General features: G+C 53.5%; 1 protein-coding gene across 1 annotated transcript in view; it reads left to right on the top strand.

The window, feature by feature from the left end:
- Window positions 1-21,263, top strand: part of SH2B3 (SH2B adaptor protein 3) — a 37,585-nt gene extending 16,322 nt beyond the window's left edge. Inside the window, exons 3-8 of the mRNA XM_027566780.1 lie at window positions 16,745-16,846; window positions 16,928-17,019; window positions 17,104-17,198; window positions 17,298-17,515; window positions 17,607-17,778; window positions 17,905-21,263. Of these exons, the coding sequence (XP_027422581.1) occupies window positions 16,745-16,846; window positions 16,928-17,019; window positions 17,104-17,198; window positions 17,298-17,515; window positions 17,607-17,778; window positions 17,905-18,200 (975 nt within the window). The 3' untranslated portion in view covers window positions 18,201-21,263. The remainder of the gene's footprint in view (window positions 1-16,744; window positions 16,847-16,927; window positions 17,020-17,103; window positions 17,199-17,297; window positions 17,516-17,606; window positions 17,779-17,904) is intronic.
- The last annotated feature ends 167 nt before the right edge of the window (window positions 21,264-21,430 follow it).

Here is a 21,430-nt window from a genome sequence, read left to right as displayed (position 1 = left end):
GGCCAAAGGCGGGTGCGACACTTGCTCAGCAGTGGGAATGGGCTGGAGAAACCCTCTGGGGCTGCCTGTGGTCTTCCGGTGTCTGGGAGGATGTGGCATGATTCTTCTCCTAGAAGACCCTCTTGTCCTGTGGCACCTCCCTCGGGCATCTCTGAGCTCAGGCTGGGGGCTGCTGAGGAAGCAGTATGTTTCCTTAAGTAAACAGTATTACTCACCAGGCATTGCCCTAAACACTTGACCCTCAAGTCCTTCCCATGAGGTCAAGCTTATCGGCCCGTTTGACAGATGGGAAAACCAAGGCCAGGAGAGGCAAAGAAACTCAGGAGCATGCTGCTAAGGAGATCTGAGCCCTGATCCCAACGGGTCCCTACTCCTGAGCCCCCAGCCACACTCTGAACGGCCCCCCCTCCAGCCGTGGGGTGCAGAGCACCAGCTCCTGGCCAGGCCAGGCCTAAGATGTGCCATCCTCGGCAGTTACAAACAAGAAAGATGGATTGATTGCCAATATTTATAAACCATAAAATGGAGAGGTTTCCTATAAGAGCCCAACTTCTGGTTTCTCATACGAATTGGTGGATTTGGCAGTGCTGGGCCAGGCTCACTCGGAGTGCACCCCAGCCTGGCCCCTGCGGAAGGAGAGCCTGACTGGGGTGAGGGGTGGGTCCCAAGGTCAGGGAGCAATTACAGGGGTTGGGATTGGCTACCCTGGAGGGCAGGGCTCTCCTAGGAGCTGGGATCCATTTTCAGTGGAGCGCATCTGGGCAGGCCATGGCCTCAGGGCCAGCCCTTTGCTGTTTCCAGTCTCAGTTTCCCCACATGTCCAGGCCTGGTTTGGCTGAGGGGGTCTCAGAGTCTGGCCAGCTTTGCTCGGTCTGAGGGCTGAGCCTTAGTTTCTCTCATCTGCACTGTGGGAGTATTGATGGACTTCTGTTAATAGTAGGTGCTGTTGAAAAATGCCCTTTTAGGCAGCATCTGTTTGGCACTTGTTACATACTGAGCATTTAACTGTCTGGGCTTCATTTACCCCTCACAGCAGCCCTGTGAGGGGGCTGCAGCAATTGCCCCTATATCACAGATGGGGAAATTGAGTTTAGGAGAGGGGAGGTGACTTGTCCACAGTCACACAGCTCAGAGCATCGGAGACGGGATGGGGAATTGGGCATTCGGGCTGCACCTGGTGCCCAGTGTGTCTCCAGAGTATCTACTGTTATCATGGGTGGCGGAGCTGGTGGTGGTTAGCCAGGGGCCCTACCCGGGTGGGTGGGGGTTTGTAGGGGGAGTATCTGTTTTGAGTTCTCAGACCTGAAAAGGCTCCCCATGGCCATCATGTCCAGTGCCACCAATTTACAGCTGGGCACATTGAGGCCCGGACTCCCCTGGGTCCCTCTTGCACAGCGTGCCCTGCTGTTGGCCTCTGCTGCTCAGCCAAGAGAAGCCGTTGAGCAAGGAGGTGGGGGATCCTAGGGGACTCGGCCCACAGCCCTGAGCTCCCTCCTGCACTGCCAGCCCTCGTAGCCCCAAGAGGAAGTGGGTCAGTTGGCAGTGGCTGGACCGACTGGCCCTTAGGGTGGCTGGGGGCCGTCGGGCAGTGTGGTTCAGAGTCGTTCCCTCCTCTGCTTATGAGCTGTCCTTGGGCAAGTGACAGGGCCTCAGTTTCCTCGTCTGTAAAATGGGGGTGGTCCTGGCGCCCATACGTGTCATGAGCTGTGGATCCTGCAGGTGCTGACTGGGTGGGCAGGGGACCTGGGTGGGCAGGGGACCTGGCTGGGAGCAGTCAGTGCTCCTGGCAAGCAGCCTGGATGATGAAGGGGCTGAGAGTCTTGAGCGCAGCCTGGGGGTGAGGGCATTGCCCAACTAGCCCTTCAACCTCTCCTGACTCCGCTGTGCCTGCCTCCCGGGTGGGGAAACTGAGGCCCCAAGATGCAGAAGGAGCCACCGCTGGACCCTGGGGGCCGAGCCCAGAGCCCGTGCCCGAGTGTGGGAAAGAGGAAGCAGAGAGAGAGGGACGTCCGCCGGGGGCCGGCGGTTTCCTCTCGGAGGCAGGAGTGCGAGGAGGAAGAGGAGGGCTGGGCAGGAAGCGGCCATGCAGGCGGGAGGGGCAGCCTCCTGGTGGCTCGGACAGACCTGGGCCCGAGTCCCGTCCCTGCCCTTCTGGACTGTGCGGCCTCGGGAAGGGCACTTGGCCCTCCCTGTGCCTCATTTTCCTCAAGTACAAAGAGCTGAGTGGCGGCACCCACAGCAGGGCGATGGTGAACCAACCGCTGTCCCCGTGGCGGTGAGAGCCGGCCCCATGCAGGGGCTCTCAGCCAGGCTGAGCTGCTGCAGCTGCTACTTGTTACTAGTCATTTTCAGCACGGTGGGCACTGCATTCGACACATCCCATGCAGTCACCACAAACACTGGAAGGCGGAGACAGAGAGGACACTGTCTCTTAAGAGGAAACAGGCATGGAGAGAGATAGAGACTTGCCCAAGGCCACACAGCTGGCAGGTGGAAGAGCAGGAATGCAGTCTGCTGTGGGCCTGCCAAGGTCAGGGGCTTGTGTCAACCCCCAAACAGGCACAGAGACCACCCACTATAGCCCAGCAGACCCTTGTGGGCCCAGAGCCCCAATGATCCCCGGGGAGACAGGCGTGTAGAAGGCCAGTGCATCCCCAATCCCACCTTCCCAGGAGGACCAGGCGTCAAAGGCTTCTGGGGTGAGATGGGGTTTCTGTCCTCGCTCTGCTGGGGCTGCTGTGACCCAGGTGATTCCCCGTGCCTCTCTGAGCTGTGAAACGGGCAACCAAGGGGCTTGATCCGGGCCTTCCAGGGCTGGTGGGGGAAGGAAGGAAGGGGTGGTGGTAGGCAGGGCTCCCGTGGGGCCCCCAACCGCACACACAGCCGCCCTGTCTGCCCCTTATTGGGGTTTCGTGTAACATCGTTTTTTGAAAAGTACTTTGCCGCTTAGAAGAAACCCCCAACCACGCTGAAACCACGGGCAGATGGTATCGGTGTGCTTCCTTTCAGCTCAAATTCTGTGAATCCCGAGACTGGAAAGTGCCCCTGAATCCATCAGGGGGAGGGTGGCAAATGACAGTCATTTATCATCCCTCCATCCCCTTGCTCCTCGGGCCTGTGGCTGTTGTCAACTTCTTGGAAGTTGATCTTTGGTTTTCCTTTGTTGGGGGACCGCATGTGGAGACACAGAACTGTGGAGTCTGCGCTGTGGACTTGGTGGCCAGGGGGCAGGGCACATGGACAGGTTTGGGTTCAGATCGTGGCTCTTGCGTCCTTGTTATGTGGCTTTGGGCTGAAAACCTGGCCTGTTTTGGCTTTGGTTTCCCATTCTGAAGAATGGGATGTCAGTCCTGCCCTCGCCGGGTGACCGAGTCAAAACCTGGCTCCTGGAGGGCCTGGCACGAGGTGTGAGGTGTTTCCTTCCTGAGGGGCAGCGGAAGGGACTTCCTGCATGGGAAGTCACAGACCCTCGAGCTGGGTCCCCAGAGGCCCTCCCTGGGATAGGCCACCACCTGGCTGCCACTCCCAGTGGCCCGAACTGGGCAAAGCGGACAGCGCGGACAGCCAGTTGGGCCTGCTGGAAATCCCCCACCCACTTCTTTGTGAATGGAAAAGGAAACCAAAATGCACACCAGAGATCTCTGCATTCTGAGCGCTGGCCCTCACTGGGGGTGGGGGCGGGGTGGCTTCCTTCCCCAAGGCAGGAGGGGCCGCCTCAGCTTCCTTTCTGGGGCACACACCCCTTTTTCTCTCTCCCCTCCGAGCTGGGGTGGAGGCCACCGTTGCCCTTGGGCCGTGGACCCCACTGACTGCTCAGTCTCTGGAACCGATGGATGATGGCGGATAGGGGTGGGGGCCAGCACAGCAAGATCTAGCCTCCGGGTCCTCCCTCCCTGTGTCTGAACCCCCTCCTTCCTGGGCCGGACGCAAATCCTGACTGCGGCCCAGTCTGAAGTCCACAGCACAGCAGAGAGAACCTCTCTCCAGGGAACCATCTGGAACGGGAGGACAGGCCGTGGTGTCTCTTTTCAGATCTGCATGTAATCTAGGAAACTGTCTACCTTACCGAGGGCCCCCACGTTTGAGTTCCTGGTGTTTCTGGTTTTGTTTTAAAGCTCAGGGCAGAAATGATAGAACAGTCACCGAAAGACCACCCATGATCCAACCACCCAGAGAAAACGAGCATTTCAATCCCAGTCAATGTCTCTGTCCTCTCTTGTATTTCTTTCTCCAACTTTTCCCCCAAATTGCAGCTCCATCAGCTTTCGCTAATTCTTCATTCAGTAGTTAACAGAGGGAGATCCTTCTGTGTGCCCAGCACGCTGGAAATGGGCAGAAACTTTTGGACAAAACCCCAAGCCCTTGTGGGACTAACACATTCATTCTACATTTTTTTTTCACTTAACGTGTGTTGAATATTTTTATGTTTTCTTAAGAAATTTTTAAGAATGTCTTAATGGCTGCAAAATATTTCATTTACATAGGCCATGATATATTTATCTGTGATTATTCAGACTCCTGTTTCAACCATTTCTAATTTTTTTGCTCAAGTAGATACCCTTGTGACAAACGTCTTGTACATCAATCTTGCTGCCCATCTCTGATTACTTCCTTAGGCTACATTCCTAGAGGGGAAGTGCTGGCTGGAAGGCTTCATGAGCGCTTCTCATGTGTTTTCTCTTAAAGCTTTATTGAGATATAGTTTACAGATTATAAAATTAACCTGTTTAAAAGGGTACAGTGGTTTTTAGTATATATACAGGGTTGTACATCTGTCTCCATGGTTTATAGGCCACTTTCTCATCTCACCACCACTCATCTCAAAAAGAGACCTTGTAGCCATCAGCAATCACTCCTCATCCCTCCCCTCCCCCGGCCCCAGGTAGCCACTCATCTCCTCTGTCTCCCTAGATTGGCTTAGTCTCTTCTTTTCATGTACACAGAACCAGTGTGTGGTCTTTCATGACTGTCTTCTTTCACTCAGCATCATGTGTTCAAGGCTTGTCCATGTTGGAGCTCGTGTCAGTATTTTGTTCCTTTTTATTGCCCACTGATTTCCCATTGTATGGCTAGATGGCATTTTGTATGTCCATTTCTCAGTGGATGGACATGAGGTTGTCTTCACTTTCGGGTGATTATGAAAAGTGCTGCTGCAGACATTTGTGAGTTAAGTTTTCATGTGGACGCATTTCTTTTTTTTTCCCTGGGTATGTACCTAGGAGTAGAATTGTTGGATCAAATGTAACTCCCTTTAAACATTTTGAGGAGCTGCTAAACTGTTTTCCAGACTACTGCACCATTTTATATTCCCACCAGTAATGTATGAAGGTTCTAACTTCTTCACATCCTCACCAACACTTTTTATTATAGCTGTTTTTGATTGTAGCCATCCTACAATGGTTTTGAATAGTTGAATGGTTTTGATTTACATTTCCCTGATGGCTAATGAGGTTGAGCATCTTTTCATGTGCTCAGGAGCTATTTCTAATGTTTCTGATACATCCTTTCCAAAGAGCCTTCTGGAAAAGCCATACTCATTTAAATATCTTCAAATAGTGGTGCTTACATTGGGTATTACTTTAAAAATGTTTGCCAACTACCAGGTGAAGTGGTTATCTTGTCCTGATTATGAATAGAATGGGCCATTTCTCTTTTTAAAGAACTTTGAGATACACTTCACATGACATAAAATTCACCATGTTAAAGTACAATTCGTTGTTTTTAGCATATCACTGTGTATGCAGCCATCATCACTGTCTCATTCCAGAACATTGCACCACCTTGTTTCATCACCTCACTCAGAAACCCAGTACCTGTTAGCATTGGTCCCCAGCCCTTAGCAGCCATTAATCCTGCTTTCTGTCCCTGCGAATTTTGACTGTCTCTTATGTTTCTTGGCCGTAGACATTTTCTGTGACTTACAGACCATTAACTCTCTGTGTGCCTCTCTTGCACTGCCTGCCTCTTCCCCGCTAACCTGCAGGAGCTCTGTACATGGATCCTGGTGCTCTGTCACACACTGCAAATATTTCCTTTGCTATTTGACTTTTCAACTGGTTCTGAGTTTCTCAGCCTATGAAGGTTTTTAAGTCTGGGCAGTGACATATGGTTGATTTTTTTCCTTCATGATTTTGTCCTTTGCTTTTTCTGCTTAGGGCTGGGATCAGATAATTACTCAGGTTCTTTTATTCCAGTTTTGTCTCGGTTTTATGTTTCACATTTAATTATTTAATCCAACTGGCTTTTATTCTTTGTGGCTGGTGCAATTTCCTGTTTTCTTTGGTGTCAGTGAGGTGCTGTGTGTAAAGGCATATCACTGAACAGGGGCTAAGGATAATGACAAGAACTCTTGGCAGACTGAGCTGGGAAGGGTGGAGACTGCGGCCTCAGTGGGCCCCGCCGACTCTGGGGCTCCTGGCTGGCGCCCTGGTTCCCCGTCAGCCTGGCCTGAGGCTCTGCTCAGCTGACTCTGAGCCTCCACGGCAGCCCTACAGCCCCCCTTGAGCTCCAGAGGTCCTCGCTTTCACCTCTTTTTCTGAATCATCATTCTTCGAAGGCAGGCGGTAGCCACCGTCCGGGGCTTTTGGGGATCTTGGTGGTGACGAGCCCCCCTCCCTCCACTGCACGCCCCTATCGGAGGCCAGTGACAGAGGTTATTTGTTGTTGCTTAACCACATCTTTTTCCACCCTCGCTGGGTGTAGAGCTGACAGGGGCCCCAGGGTGCAGCTGAGGGCTGTGCTGCTGGGGTAAGGGGCTTCCCCCACCTGGCTGGCTCCACCATAGGGCTGGGAGGCAGGCACAGCGCAAAAGGCCCTGGGGGGTGGCCAGCCAGCTCTGGGTCACCTCTGCTTTCCCCCCAAGAACACAGAGCACACCCTCCCATGCAGTGGGAAGACCTGGGGCAGTGGCTGGTTGCACGCCAGGCGGGACCCTCCTGCTTGGGGCCTGGGTGGGTGGTGGGGCCTCTGGGAGTCACGGCTTCCCTTTTTGTCTGGGGGCTGACACAGCCTAGTGTTCCAGGCCCGGGTGTCCTGGCCTTGTGGTGGCCAGAGGGGCACTGCATGAGGAAGGCAATGTCGGTGTGAAGGTGGGTGGGGACAGGGTGCGGGGCTCTTGCGGCTCTGCAGCCACATAGGGCAGGGAGGAAAACTGGCAGGATGCTCGGAGCAGGAAGTGGTCGCTCAACGCGTGAGCTGGTGGCAGCTGGTTTGCAGCCGGCAAGGGGCAGGGTGCAGGGGGCTTCTGACGGGGCCCCCAGTGGGCCCAGGCCTAGGTGCCGGCTCAGTACTCCCAGAGACCCTGCTCTGTCCTCCAGCAGGAAACTGACAAAGGGGAGCTGACGCAGGCTAGCCACTGAGCAGCTCCACATTCTGGAAAGTGGTTGGTTCTACTCTGCTGGAAGTTTTGGCCAGGAGTGGTGCCCTGTGCAGAGGAAAGGTACAGCCCGCAGCCTGGCTTGTGATGGTGTGAAGCTGGCCTCTCTGTTCCCACCTCTGCAAGGCCCCATCCCAGGATTGGCCTCCCCAGGCCAGGTCATGGGTGGACCGCTGTCACCCTGAGGGGGAGGCAAGGCGAGGTCAGCTGATGAGATGCCCATAGGTCCATAAGCACCTTGGTTCCCTAGTGCATCCACGCCCATGAGGGGGTGTGGGGAGGGTGACTTCCAGGAGTGGTCTCTCTTCAGCCACAGGCCACTCCCTCCCAATCCTGGGTGGTTCCCCAAGGCTAGCCTAAGAGTAGAAGTGCGTGCTCATGTCCACACTTGGCCACTCAGTATGAAGCTGGACAGCCGCATCTCAGGGTTTGGATGGCTGTCAGGGGGATCCAAGACTGGTTCTGTGAATATTGGGGGTTGGGGAGCTCTCCCTGTCCACGGGCATCTCTGTCTCTGGGAGGCAGGTTGCTCCAGCATCTGAGAGGGGCTTTGTGTCCCTGTCACTGTGATTCTATGTGTGGGGTGGTCTCCATCTCTCTGAAAGGGGGCTTTATGTCCGTGTCACTGTGAGTCTGCATTTCTGACATGTGGAGGGGACCTTGCAGGCTTGCAGGGGAGCTCATTGCAGGTGGGGCTTTAGACAAGCCCCCAGCCCATGCTTCCTGCTTAGACGGTAAAGCATCTGCCTACAATGCGGGAGACCCGGGTTCAATCCCTGGGTCGGGAAGATCTCCTGGAGAAGGAAATGGTAACCCACTCCAGTATTCTTGCCTGGAAAATCCCATGGACCAAGAAGCCTGGTAGGCTACCGGCCATGGGGTCACAAAGAGTCGGACACGACTGAGCGACTTTCACTTTCCAGCCCATGTCTCTCTCAACACCTCTAGCTAGTTACCCCTTCTACAGGGCCTTCTTGGGGCCTCTCCGGGTCCAGAAGTAGAGGGGGCACAGGCCCCCACAATCATGCTTGGTCACTAAGGGTGTGATCTGGGGGTGCCACCTGCCCAGGGGAGGGAGGCGAAATGATGGGGACTCTGGGCAGGGGGGACATCTCCCTCTGTCAGTGCCGGCTCAGGAAAAGCTCCGTCTCTGGCACTGGTGGGCTCTCACTTGGCAGAAAGGGGAAGCTGACTTGATCTTTGTGGCTTTTATAGAAGCATCTCCCGTCCCTTTTCTGCTCTCTTATGGGGAGACGGAAGCTTGAGACAACAGGGCCAGACCAAGGAGGAGACCTGGGAGACTCCTGTGTACTCCAGGCAACTGACAGGTTGCACATACAGAAGCCCTGGGCATGTGCCTCATCACCATCTCCATTTTACAGACGAGGAAACAAAAGCACAGAGAAGTGATTTGCTCAGGGTCACATGGAGAAAAAGTAGCTGGAAGCAAGCATTCAAAGGGTGTGTGTGTGTGTGTCCGTGTGTCCCCCAGGTTGGGGGCAGAGGAAGGAAATGACCTGTGCCCTATAGTTCAGCTAAACATTTGTTGAGCTCATTGCTTTCAGTTTGCCCCCAAGGGAGCAGGGGAACAAGGGGGTGAGATAACTCGCCACACCTCCACATCTGCCTCTGCTTCCCAGACATCTGAGGGCTGGGGCCCCAGGCATCTACCCTCACCCATTGATCTGACAGACTCTCTCTCGACCTCCTCCAGGCTGGACCTGGTGCTGGGCCCCAGCTGGAAACAAGGCTTGGTGCCCTGTCCCCACCCCCAGAGGAACTCCCAGTCAGATGGTGGGGGCAGCAGCACCATCAGGAAATTATGGCCTGGTCTGATAAGCCCCGTGCCGCGGGAGAGGCACAGGAGTTGCACTGACCACAACGTAGCGATCAGAGAAGGCTCCCTGAAGGAGAGAAGGTTTTCTCTCCTGAGACCAGCAGTTTAGATCAGGTCAGGTGGTGTGTGAGCTGGATGGCAGCGGTGCTGTGGGCTCGGGGACTACATAGACAAGGGTCTGAGCCCCAGCTCCACTTGGCTGCTCTCCATGGCTGGGGATAACTGAATTTTGCTGGTCAGGGCTCCCATTCCTCCATCTGTATCATCGGCTTGACCCGTGTTCCATGAGGCGTCCAGGGCCTTCCTCTCAGCCAGGGCTCTCCCTGAGCTGGCTCAAGGCCCTGGAGGCCCAACCTGTGTCCTCCATCCTTGCCTGCCTGAGTCCCTGCCATTCCCCTAGAGTCCTCGAGAGGGTGGGGGTCTGCGTTGGGGGCCGTATCCTGTGCCTACAGATCCCCACACACGATACTTGGCAGACAAGGGGCCTGTGATGAATATTTGTTGAGGACTAAAGTTGAACATCTACAACCTCCCAGCCCTGTGCTCAATCCTGGGGATGTGACAAGACCAGGTTCCCCATATCCACATTTCACAGGTGGATAAGGCAGTGGAGGAAGTGAAGTGAAGGGGGTTCTGGGATGGTGACTGTGTGTGTCTGGATTCAGTGGTCAGAGAAGGCCTTCCCGAGGCAGCAATCCTTGAGCTGAGACCTGAGTCCAAGAAGAGCCAGATCTGTAAAGATGCAGGGAACCTGCCTTTCAGCCAGAGAGAACAGCAGGTGCAAAGGCCCCGAGGTGGGAGTGTGCTTGGTACATTGAAGGCAGAGTGGAGGCCAGTGTGGCGGAACAGGGTGAAAAAGAGGGTAGGTGAGGTTAAGGAGGTAACAGGAACGAGGTCCAGCAGTATCTCACGGGCCACGGTGAGGACCAGCAAGGTGGGGCCTACAGGTTTTTTAAAAAAAATATTTAACTGTATGAGCTCTTAGTTGCAGTGTATGGGATCTAGTTCCCTAACTAGGAATCAAACCCAGGCCCTCTGATTTGGAAGCATGGAATCCTAGTCCTGGAGCAACAGGGAAGTCCTTTTTTAAAAATTTTCTCTATTTATGCAGGCCGTCAGTGCCCAGTCATAGTAACAGCACATGGGGTCTTCGATGGTCTTCAGTGCCAGCATGTGAGTTACTTGGTTGCAGCCATGTGGGATCTAGTTGCTAGACCAGGGATCTCTCCACCTGGGCCCTCTGCATTGGGAGTGCAGAATGTTAGCCACTGACCACCAGGGAAGTCTCCACAAGAGTTTTAGAGCCGAGGAGGGGGATGAGAAGTTGTTGGATTCGGGATGTGTCTGGGAGGAGCGCTAACAGGACTGTTGGGACGGGTGGCATGAAAACTGAGTTTGTTGTCCATCTCTCAGGGTTCAAGATGTCACCTTTTTGTGATGCCTCACCTTAGTGGGGCTCCCTGTGACCGCCCCTGCTTTGCTCGCAGGAGCTGCTTATGACTAGAATCCAGAGCCCTCTCCCCCATCCCCCTACGAACTGCTGAGAACTGGAATCCAGGCCAGCTCGTTCTCAAGCCCTTGCCCCCAGGGCCCAGCACTGTGTGTTCTGTTGGGTGGGCTGTATCCCCTGCCCTCCCCATCTCTTGTGCCTGGGGAGGGGGTGTGGCTCCTTGCCCAGCATCTGAAGATGCTGTTTCAGATGCACCCAGAATACACACGGATCCCAGGCTGACCTCCAAAGGATCCAGGCCCACTGGCTGTAATGTAGGAGGCTCTCTTAGCCTTGGCTGCTCATTTGTGAAGTCGGGAATAAAACACCAGCCATGCGTGGGCTCCTGGGGGGGCGTCAGGGGAGGCGCCCACCATGTTCCTCCAACAAGACAAGTGGCTCAGAGCAGGATGCTCTCAGAGATGATGTCAGGGTTGCCTTCACCCTGGAGCGGTGACCTTCCAATTTCCTTGGTTCTGGTACCTCCATTCCTCAAGATGATGCTCTTTTCTGCAATATTTCCAATTTCTGGAAATGATGCAGACCTGTGAATTCAACAGTTCAAATGTCCTGGATGGACAGACCAGGCCCCAGTGCCTGGCACACAGGAGGTGCTCATTAAAGGGTGGAATGAGGGGGCCTGTTAGTGCTGTTTCTTGCCACAGACAACTCCCCTGCCGTCTTGTGGATGTGGCTGCACTTACTGGTCCCTGGCTGTTGGCTCCTGGCTGTTGGCTCCTGGCATACTCTTGGCTTCCGGTGTCTTTTTCTTCCCCCTTCTCCACTCTGCAGAGCACTCAGCAAACATTTAAAGCCGGTGACTGTGCCCTGTGGAAGGCACGAGATGGGAAGGGAGCAGGGAGGCTGCCTCGGGCTCACGGACTCAGTGTGTATGGACAAAGCTGAAAGTTTCCTCAGGAGAGCGGTTTGCTTCTGAGCAGACCAGGTATTCCTAAGACTGACTTCCCAAGACCCTGTGCTCATCCCCGCCCTGTGACATCCCCTGAGACCTTTCCATATCCTCCCCCCCTTGCCCCCACAGTGCCCATACACATGGTACTGCCACATTTTCTTGGAGGGTAGAGGGGCACCATTAGCCCACTTTACAGTAGTGGAGACTGAGGCCAGGAGAGGCAAGTCAGTTGTCCATGGAGGGTGAGGCAGAGTTGGGACTGAAGGCCAGGAACGTTTAATTCCAAAAACTCAGGATGGGGAGGCTGCTTGCAGTGGTTGTGCAGACCCAACAGGGGTTTCTGAGCTGGACACTTGGTGGCCACTGGGTGGGGAACACATGGGTTCAGGTTTCTCTGCTCCAACTCTTCTCGGACATGACTGAAGTCCGAGCAGACACAGCAGCAGCAGCAGCAGCTCTTCTCAGAGCCTTTAATGGCTGCTGCGCACGGGATCCATGCATAAGTGGCTGCCTTTTCTTGGAGAATGCCTCTTTGCACTGGCTGCTGGGAAGCTCAGATACAAATCTGTGGCAAGTTAAACTCAGGTCTGTGTTCTAGTGGTTGTCTGAATTCCCATTCTGGGTATCCCTGGAATCTGAAAGAGGACATTTTCTCTTTTTTAAAGACTGTATACAATTCAGTTCAGTTGCCAGGCCTTGATTCCAGCTTGTGCTTCTTCCAGCCCAGTGTTTCTCATGATGTACTCTGCATATAAGTTAAATAAGCAGGATACAATATTATAGGATACAATAAGAGGTGATTAAGCCTTTCTCAGAATGATGTTTCATCCATTTGTTCATCCATTGGTCCAAGCAGCATCCGTTCTGGGCTCTTGCCTGAGGAGAGGGAACTCAGTTATCCATGACTTAGGTTCAGTCGCTCAGTTTTGTCCAACTCTTTGCAACCCCATGAATCGCAGCATGTCAGGCCTCCCTGTCCATCACCAACTCCCAGAGTTTACTCAAACTCATGTCCATTGAGTTGGTGATGCCACCCAACCATCTCATCCTCTGTCGTCCCCTTCTCCTGCCTTCAATCTTTCCCAGCATCAGGGTCTTTTCAAATGAGTCAGTTCTTTGCATCAGGTGTCCAAAGTATTGGAGTTTCAGCTTCAGCATCAGTCCTTCCAATGAATATTCAGGACTGATTTCCTTTAGGATGGACTGGTTGGATCTCCTTGCAGTCCAAGGGACTCTCAAGAGTCTTCTCCAACACCACAGTTCAAAAGCATCAATTCTTTAGCGCTCAGCTTTCTTTATAGTCCAACTTTCACATCCATACATGACTATTGTAAAAACCATAGCCTTAATTAGATGGACCTTTGTTGGCAAAGTAATGTCTCTGCTTTTTAATACACTTTCTAGGTTGGTTGTAACTTTCCTTCCAAGGAGCAAGCATCTTTTAATTTCATGGCTGCAGTCACCATCTGAGTGATTTTGGAGCCCAAGAAAATAAAGTCTGTCACTGTTTCTCCATCATTTCCCATGAAGTGATGGGACCAGATGCCATGATCTTAGTTTTCTGAATGGATCTAGAATTTCCTCCAAGCCTTTGTTTTCAGGCCCCCAGCAAAGACCCACTGTTCTCTGCCTGGAGGTCAGCAGGATCTTGCTTACAGTCTGCCTATCACCAAAGAGGACACTGAGGTTGCAGTCACTGCCATGCCCAAGATTCCACATGTAGGTGGTGGAGCTGGGGCTTGTCCCATCTTGGCTCCAGGCCATGGGGCTGCTAACTCGAGGGCGTTGAGTGCTGTGGCAGAGGAATGGGGCTTGAACCTTGACCTTCAGCTGTATATTGCGTCCTACCTCCTGTCCCACGGTTGCTCTTTACAGGAGAGGAGTGAGGGTCCTAAAGCCCTGGGAGAGAGAAGACTGCTCAGAGGCTGGTGTGGGTCTCTCCTGGTTTTCCCTGGAAGAATAAAGACCCCTAGAGTGGGTGGAGTAAGGCCACTGTGAGGATACTGCATGCTCACACCCTGGGGTGCCCTGTGCCAGGGTCTTTGCTGTTTGGATGTTGTCTCCACCCATGCCCGCCTGCCCCCCCCCCCCCCCCATTTCCCATGTAAGAGACGGGTTAAGAGCTGGGTCTGGCCCAACTGGCTGGCTGGCTTCTGCCCAAGTATTTAATGTGAGTGCCAGACTCACACAGGCAGCTGCCCACCTCCACAGTCCTCCTCAGAATAAACTGATTACTTCAGCCCCACGGGGACCCCTGCACAGCATGCGTGCCTGTGCCTCCCTACCTCAGGGCTTTGGCCCAGGACCTCTCGGCACCTGCGAGACTCACTCACTGCCTGCACACCCATGTGTCCTGGCCCCTACCGTGTCCTGCCCATTGGGTATCTGTCCCCTTCTAGGGCAGAAGCTGGGTGATATACTGTATGTACTTTGTCCCTGCTGGGATCCTGTGAGTGTGAACGAGGATGGGGCATAGCAGAGTGCAAGCGGGCGCCTTGGAGCACTCTGGATGGCCGTGCACGCCCAAGCGCAGGGAGTGGCAGCAGGCTGAGGGGAAAGCAAGGCCTCCAGAGAGGCCAGATGTTTCCAGTCACAGCTCTCATTCCCTCCAGCCAGATTCGAGGCCCAAACGCCGCCCCCCCACCCCCTGCCATGGGAGAAATTGCTCCTCCAATCTGGGCGGAGTCTCTGGCCCCCGCCAACCCCACCAGGGAGCACGGTAGGTAGGTGGACACTGGGGGAGCTGGGTACAGCCCCTAGCTCAGCCTCTAGAGTTTATGACTCGGCCAAAGAATGCATGTTGGGCTCAGCCAGCAGGCGGAGGGGAACTGGGCCAAATTTTACCTTCGCCTGTGCAGCCAGGGTTGGCCGCCGTGGCTGAAGAGGGGGAATCCTTTCTTCACCACTGCCTGTCAGGTCAGCAGTTGCTCAGCTGCTGGGGTGGAGCTGGCACTGAGAGCCCCACATTCAGAGTGAAACCCATGGCGCCGCCAGTTAATCTTGGCACTAGCGCTGGGGGCAGGGCCCAGGGAGGAACTGAAAAGGAGACAAGGCCCATTCCCTTCTTGGCCTGGTCTACTTCCTCCCGGTGATTCTGTGGATCCAGAGCCAGGCAGGGCCAACCACACATGCAGGCTCAGGAACAAACCCTCTGTACTATTCTGTAGCCAGGAAATAGACATGGAGAGGCTGGCTGGCTGAGAGTGCTGCTGGGGGTATGGGGGCCCTGCTTCCCTGTGCTCTGTCTGGCATGTCCAGTGTCCATGCGGGAGCTGGGTGGGGCTCCCTGGCTGAGGAACTGGGTAGTAGGGGACATACAAGAGGAACTGGAAGGGTGATAATGCCCTGGCTGGTGGTCACTTAGGGTGGGATTTACTAGTTGTGTAGCTTCTCAGAGTGCATTCCCACCGTTCTCCATCCCAGACTGCTGTGTCCAACCACCAGGGCAGGACTGGCAGCTCCAAGACCTGCTGGGTGTGGGCCTGGACCAGGAAGAGCCTCTCTCCTAACAGGCTGCCCAGTCTTGCACTCACCATCCTTCTGCCAGAATCCTGGCACCTGTTTATCTGAAGCTCAGTTGAATGTATGGCTTTGGGATGGACTCTGGCACCACTCTGGCATACCCGTCTGGGCACAGGCTGGATGCTGTGCCTAGAACTCACCTTTGTTTCTGCCTCGTCTCCTTCTCCTCACCCGGTGCTGGCTTGACGGTGTGTGCACGCGCGCATAACTAGTTGTGTCCAACTCTTGCAACCTCATGGCCTGTATGTAGCCCACTAGGCTCTAAAAAATTTCCCGGCAAGAATATTGGAGCGGGTTGCCATTTTCTTCTCCAGGGGATCTTCCTGACCCAGAGTTGAAACCCAAGGTCTCTTGCATCTCCTGCATTGGCAAGTAGGTTCTCTACCAACCGAGCCATCAGGGAAGCCCTGGTTTGGTGGGGATTGTGGTTATTTTCAGGCACACCTCACTGTCTCTTAAAACAGCTGCTGAACGGAGGAGGGCACAGTTGGGTCTTGGCTGCCCCTTCCCCACATCTTATCTTCCTCAGGCCTCTGCTGAAAGCCACCATTGATCATGTCATGACTCTAGGGAAACAATCTTAGCCATTTTATCACAGGAGGAAGTGGAGGGGTGCTCTCCCTTCTGAGAAAGTGATGAGAGCTCCTGGGCCCTGGGAACAGACATCTGTAGGGTCAGCCAGGTTCAGTCAGGACACTTTTGATGACTAAAGAGTAGGGGGGTCATCTCCCACCCATTCTGAACCCCATGTGTGTTGAATGTCATGCAAGACTTCTGGGGCCTGCAGTTCTCTGGTTGGCTGTAACTAGGGCCAGCCTTGCCAGGCTGTGTTCCTTTGGGCACACTGGCAAAACAGCCCCAAGAGCCCATAGCTAAGCTACTCTGCCAACTCCCACCATGCCACCTCACCTGCGCCTCCTCCTGAGACTTGGAGGCAGAACAGAGTAGTCAGGTGAATGCTTTGAATGGGGGTTCACAACCTGATCTCTGCTTCCTCAGGCAAATTACTATCTCCAAAATTTGAGTTTCTTCTTAAGATGTGGTGATATCTGTTTCCTGGGCTGCTGTTGGGCTGGGAGAGGTCCGTCCTGGTGGGGAGCCAGTGGAGGGGGGGGAGAGGAGCTAAAGCCAATGTGAAAGGCCTGGGCCCTCGGCATGGTCAGCCAGCACCACAGAGGAAACTTGGGTTGGGATACCCTCACCTTCCCTTTCTGGGTTTGCTGTGATGAGGTGATCAGCAGCGATTGTGACTGGCCAGAAGAATGGGTTGGGGGGTTTGCTCCACCAGTGGGAAGAGAAACAGGTGTCAGCCAGCAAATGGGTCAGAGCTAGAATGTCCACAGGTCAAGGTGAAGCAGAGACTGGCCCTCAGGCCCCGTTGGGTGCTGGGGAACTCAGTGTCTATGTCTGGGTGGGGGAGATAGTGCTGTAGTTACAGGCAGAGGATCCCCTGCAGGTTTCTGCTGGGAAGAATGCTAGAACCTACTCCAGGATCAGGGTGCCCACTGAGCAAGCTAGGCCCCTGGGGAGACTGCAGAGAAGAGCAGAGGCCTGGGTGGGTGAAGGGCCATCAGGGACAGGCCCTGAATGTCTGCATTGGTCTCCTAGAGCTCAAAGTCTAAGCTACAAGCAGCCTGCTCCAGTATCCAGGAGATCCGGCGATGCACACGTCTTGAGATGCCTGACAACCTGTACACCTTTGTGCTAAAGGTGAGTGGCAGCTTTCCACACATGTGGGGAACAGACACAGACCTCAGGAATTGCACACAGCTGTCCCTTCCTTCCTGCCAGGTGAAGGACCGGACAGACATCATCTTTGAGGTGGGAGATGAACAGCAGCTGAATTCATGGATGGCTGAGCTCCGGGCATGCACAGGCCAAGGGTGAGACCCAAGGGCTCCATCTTGACACAGCTTTTCCTGCTATTCCTGAGCTACCCAGTCCTTAACCCCCATCTTCTCTTGCAGACTCGAGACCACAGACCCAGAGCCGCACTTTCCCTCAGCCACAGAACCTGGCACGGCTGACTCTCCAAGGGGAAGCACAGATTCCTTGAACCAAGGTGAGGGGTCAGGGCCTCTGTCCTCCAGCACATCGGGACCCAGCCCAGGGCATAAAGCGCCCACAGAGGGTCACCATCACCCATCTCCTTCTCTACCAGGTGGTTCTTCTCCTGGGGTGCTGCTGGATCCAGCCTGCCAGAAAACAGATCACTTCCTGTCCTGCTACCCCTGGTTCCACGGTCCCATCTCCCGGGTGAAGGCGGCTCAGCTGGTCCAGCTGCAAGGTCCTGATGCTCACGGAGTGTTCCTGGTGCGGCAGAGCGAGACGCGGCGCGGGGAGTATGTGCTCACGTTCAACTTCCAGGGCATCGCCAAGGTACGGGGCAAGGCGGCTGGGGCTGCACCCTGGCCAAATTAAAGGCCCCGAGGGGCCAGGGCCTGAGCCTACCTTTCTTCCTTTCCTGTAGCACCTGCGCCTGTCGCTGACCGAGCGGGGCCAGTGCCGAGTGCAGCACCTCCACTTCCCCTCGGTCGTGGACATGCTCCACCACTTCCAGCGCTCGCCCATCCCCCTCGAGTGCGGGGCTGCCTGTGACGTCCGGCTGTCCAGCTACGTGGTCGTCGTCTCCCAGCCACCAGGTGTGACCCTGATGCCCCTTGATAAAGGGGGTGGGGACCAAGACCTCCTGTTGTGTCCTTCCAGCACCTGCCTCCGCCCTGATAAGACTGACAGTGTGGTCTCTCTCTCGGTCACTTGTCCCCCAGGTTCCTCCAACACTGTTCTGTTCCCTTTCTCCCTCTCTCGCTGGGATTCAGAGCTGGGCCTTCCCCACCTTAGCACTTCTGGCTGTCCACGGGGGCTTGGCCCAGAGGGTCTTCCAGGCCGATCCTCTCCCCCAGAGCAGATCTTCCACCTGGTGCCTTCGCCCGAGGAACTGGCCAACAGCCTGCGGCACCTGGAGCCCGAGCCCGCCAGTCGAGCCCGGGACTCAGACTATGAAATGGACTCCTCCTCCCGGAGCCGCCTACGGGCCATAGACAATCAGTACACGCCTCTCTGATGGGCCTCACGCTGCCCTGGGGAGCACAAGCAAGCAGAGATGTGAACTTGTGAATGTAACTTTCTTTCCTTCCTTCCAGAGAGAGATTCAAGGGACACTTTAACTGCTCATTCCAGTTTGGATGTGACCCTTCTATTAGGCCTGTTAAAGGGCCTCCTATAAGTTCCATTCTTACCTGGCTTTCTCCTTATTGTTTACAGTTGTAGTTCTTGTTCGCGGATGTCACTAGGACCAGGCCCCATCACTCTTGAGAGGTGGCGGGCGGAGGGGGAGGGCCGGAGTCGGCAGTGGAAACTTGTTCTCTTTTTCACTGACACTGTCTGTCCCAACTGACAGACTTTCTACTTGGGGAGGGGGCCCATCAGGAAGCCCAAAACACTAACAAGCCCTGGATTCTCCTGTGGTTTTTCCCACTGTAGCTTCAGTCCATGCGGTAGGTCTGCTGTACCCAAGCCACAGGTGACCACACCTATCCTGCTTCAACTTTCAGCTTTAGGACAAAAGTTCTGGCAGATGGACAAGCTAAAGGTCAAAAATGATTTTAAACATTTTTACCTCAGATTAATTTTTCAAAGAAATCAGGTTTCAAAATTAAACCATTGCTTATTTCATTGCACTGTTTAATACCCATGCAATTTTTATAGTCAGAGACAGCTATGCAAACCTACTGACCAGGTTCCTGGTTCAAGCCAGTATGCCTGGCTTCCTTGTCTGTTACATTGTCAGGACAGTCACCTGTTGCTGAGGAGACACTGTCCTTCCTAAATGTAGAGAACTGAAGTGTGTCACTCTTTCAAGGAAATTCCAAGCAATTATTGAAAGAGGAGGGTGGCCAGGAACAGTTCCACCCTGGTGCCTTATGAAAAAAACTGAATTCTGTTTTACAGTAGCTTTATGGTGAGAGTTAAACTGAGGCGAGGGAGGGGCAAGGAAGAAAAGGGCTGCTGGGCCCTTTCTAGTAAATCTTTCACCAACAGGGCTGGCTTAGAGCCTCCAAGCCTCTAAAGGCTTACTAAATTATTCTACAAGGTTTTAGGCTCATTCTTAAGCCAAAATGGAAGCTAGGAAGCTGGTGCCACAGCTAATGAGAAACTCCTTTAATAGCCCACAATCGGTGTTCTGTTCCAGCAGTGACCACTGCTTCATCTAAGACTATGTGTGCATGGATACACAGGCACCCATAACCTCTACCATCCCCAGAGGTCCTGCAGTCGAATCTCCATCTGTACTTGCCTTTCACAAGTGACACAATTCATAGGGGGCTAGCTCCTCCCACAACTTTCATGCAGAGGCTCAGAAACAAGGGAGGCAGTGACCCAGCGAGTCAGCTGCTTCTGGTGCCAGCACAGCCATTCAGTATAGCTGCCAGGCTCACCCAAGTGGCTTCTAGGAAACTGGGAGTTTTATTAGCACAGCTTAACATTTACAGATATATCAATCAAAGGCTAAAATTAAACCTTGGCCTAGACTGACTACTGCCTGCCTTATCTGGGGTGAGGGGTGTGTCTGTTCCAGCCATTCTCTGTACTCCAGGAGGTCAGACTTTAGGAGGGGCAGGCTGGAGGTCAGACTTTAGGAGGGGCAGGGAGGTAAGCAGCCACCTCACTTCACTACTTTTAAAACCAACACTCCTGGCAGTCCAGTGGTTAGGACTCTGGACTTCCACTGCTGGGTGCACGGGTTCAATCTCTTGTTAGGGAACTAAGATCCCTCAAAAAATGTATATAAAACTAACACTCCTGGGTGGTTTCACAGATGGTAATGCATATCCAACCCTGATCTATGGTTGTGGTCCATTTCTAAGGGCCACATTTTCTACACATCAAGCATTACTGAGTAATGAATGCTAAGCAAAGCGCAGACCAGGAGGGTAAACGTAGTATGACACCTATAAGCCTGGGGCACTCATTTCCTAACAGCCTCTCAACATACAAGTCTCAGGTAGTGCCAAGAGGCTAGCCAGGCCCAGCAAGCTCACAGCTCTGACTGACTGGCTGCAAAGTACAAGCTGAGAATCCGTGACATAGTCACCCACTTCCAGACAGCTTCAGTGTAAAGTGTTCAAGAAAAACATTTCTTGACTAAATGTGTCTGAGTTACCCGGACAGTTCAAATACATTCCAACAAAAAGGCCCCTTGTGGCCTAGGAAGAAGTGACACTAAGCCAATGCCTTTCCTTTCTGCTAGAGCAGGTTGAGCTGGAGAAAGGGGGAGCAGTGGGGCCCAGGGCGTGCTGCCCTCACAGGCAGTGAGGCAGCAACCTTGATAGCTGCAGCCAGCCCACCGCAGTCAGAGCACGTTCCACCACCCTCTTTCCAGCCCCAATGTGACCACTGCTGCTGGCAAGAGACCACGCCGGCAGCCTCTGCTGAGAGCCAGGCTCTGAGTGCCAAACGGACACTGAGTTATCACCAGCCTTTTGGTTATCTCTAATGACAGATGATGACAAGGATGGCCTGACTGCTCCCAGCACCATCACTTCCTTTACCTGACGTTAATGAACTTTTACAAACTAACAGTCACCAGCACCAAAGAATTAAGTCAACTAACCTGCCTTGAATTTTAGACCAGCAATCCATATGGCTTTATCTGGCATAAATCTTCTGCCTTTGATCATTTCTGGACCGTGTAGGAAAAAGGAATAGCAAATCATTAAAATCTTAAGCCAGAGAACACTATTTTTACATAACAGTTTCTTAACCTAAAATCAAGGCCTTGAACTCTTCCCTAAGGGTTGCCTGAGATTCCTTCATGCTGTTATTCAGGGCTAAGTTTGTGGGCTGAGTGCTAACATCTCCTACAAGCTAGAGGAACTTGATGGTTGATTATCCACTGCCTCTTAACAAGGACACATCTGACACCCAGTGTTTAGCTGGAATAAACAGCACATTGTGATGACAACACAGAATGGATTCATCTTGTATCATTATAGGCAGAAGGTCTATTTGGCAAATTTTTATGTATTGTTTATGTACTGTATAAGTAACTTATTCTTGAATACAAATTTTGCTATAATGTACAAATTGCTACATGTGAATTAAAACAAAGGTTTTGGAATCTTGATTAGTTAACTGCAGTATTTAAAGGTTCTATTATGACTACACTCTCTGAAAAATAGGTATTTTTCCAGTTTATCCTCCTCCCACAAAACCAAGACACCTAACAAATGCTTAGGGTTTATCTTGTGCATTGCTGCATCCTTTCAGCCCTCTGGATTCCTTTATTACAAC

The sequence above is a fragment of the Bos indicus x Bos taurus genome, chromosome 17 (genome assembly GCF_003369695.1).
Source record: "Bos indicus x Bos taurus breed Angus x Brahman F1 hybrid chromosome 17, Bos_hybrid_MaternalHap_v2.0, whole genome shotgun sequence".
Classification (NCBI taxonomy): domain Eukaryota; kingdom Metazoa; phylum Chordata; class Mammalia; order Artiodactyla; family Bovidae; genus Bos; species Bos indicus x Bos taurus.
The sequence above is the reverse complement of the archived record's forward strand: the minus strand, read 5'-3'. Positions and strand labels throughout refer to the sequence as shown.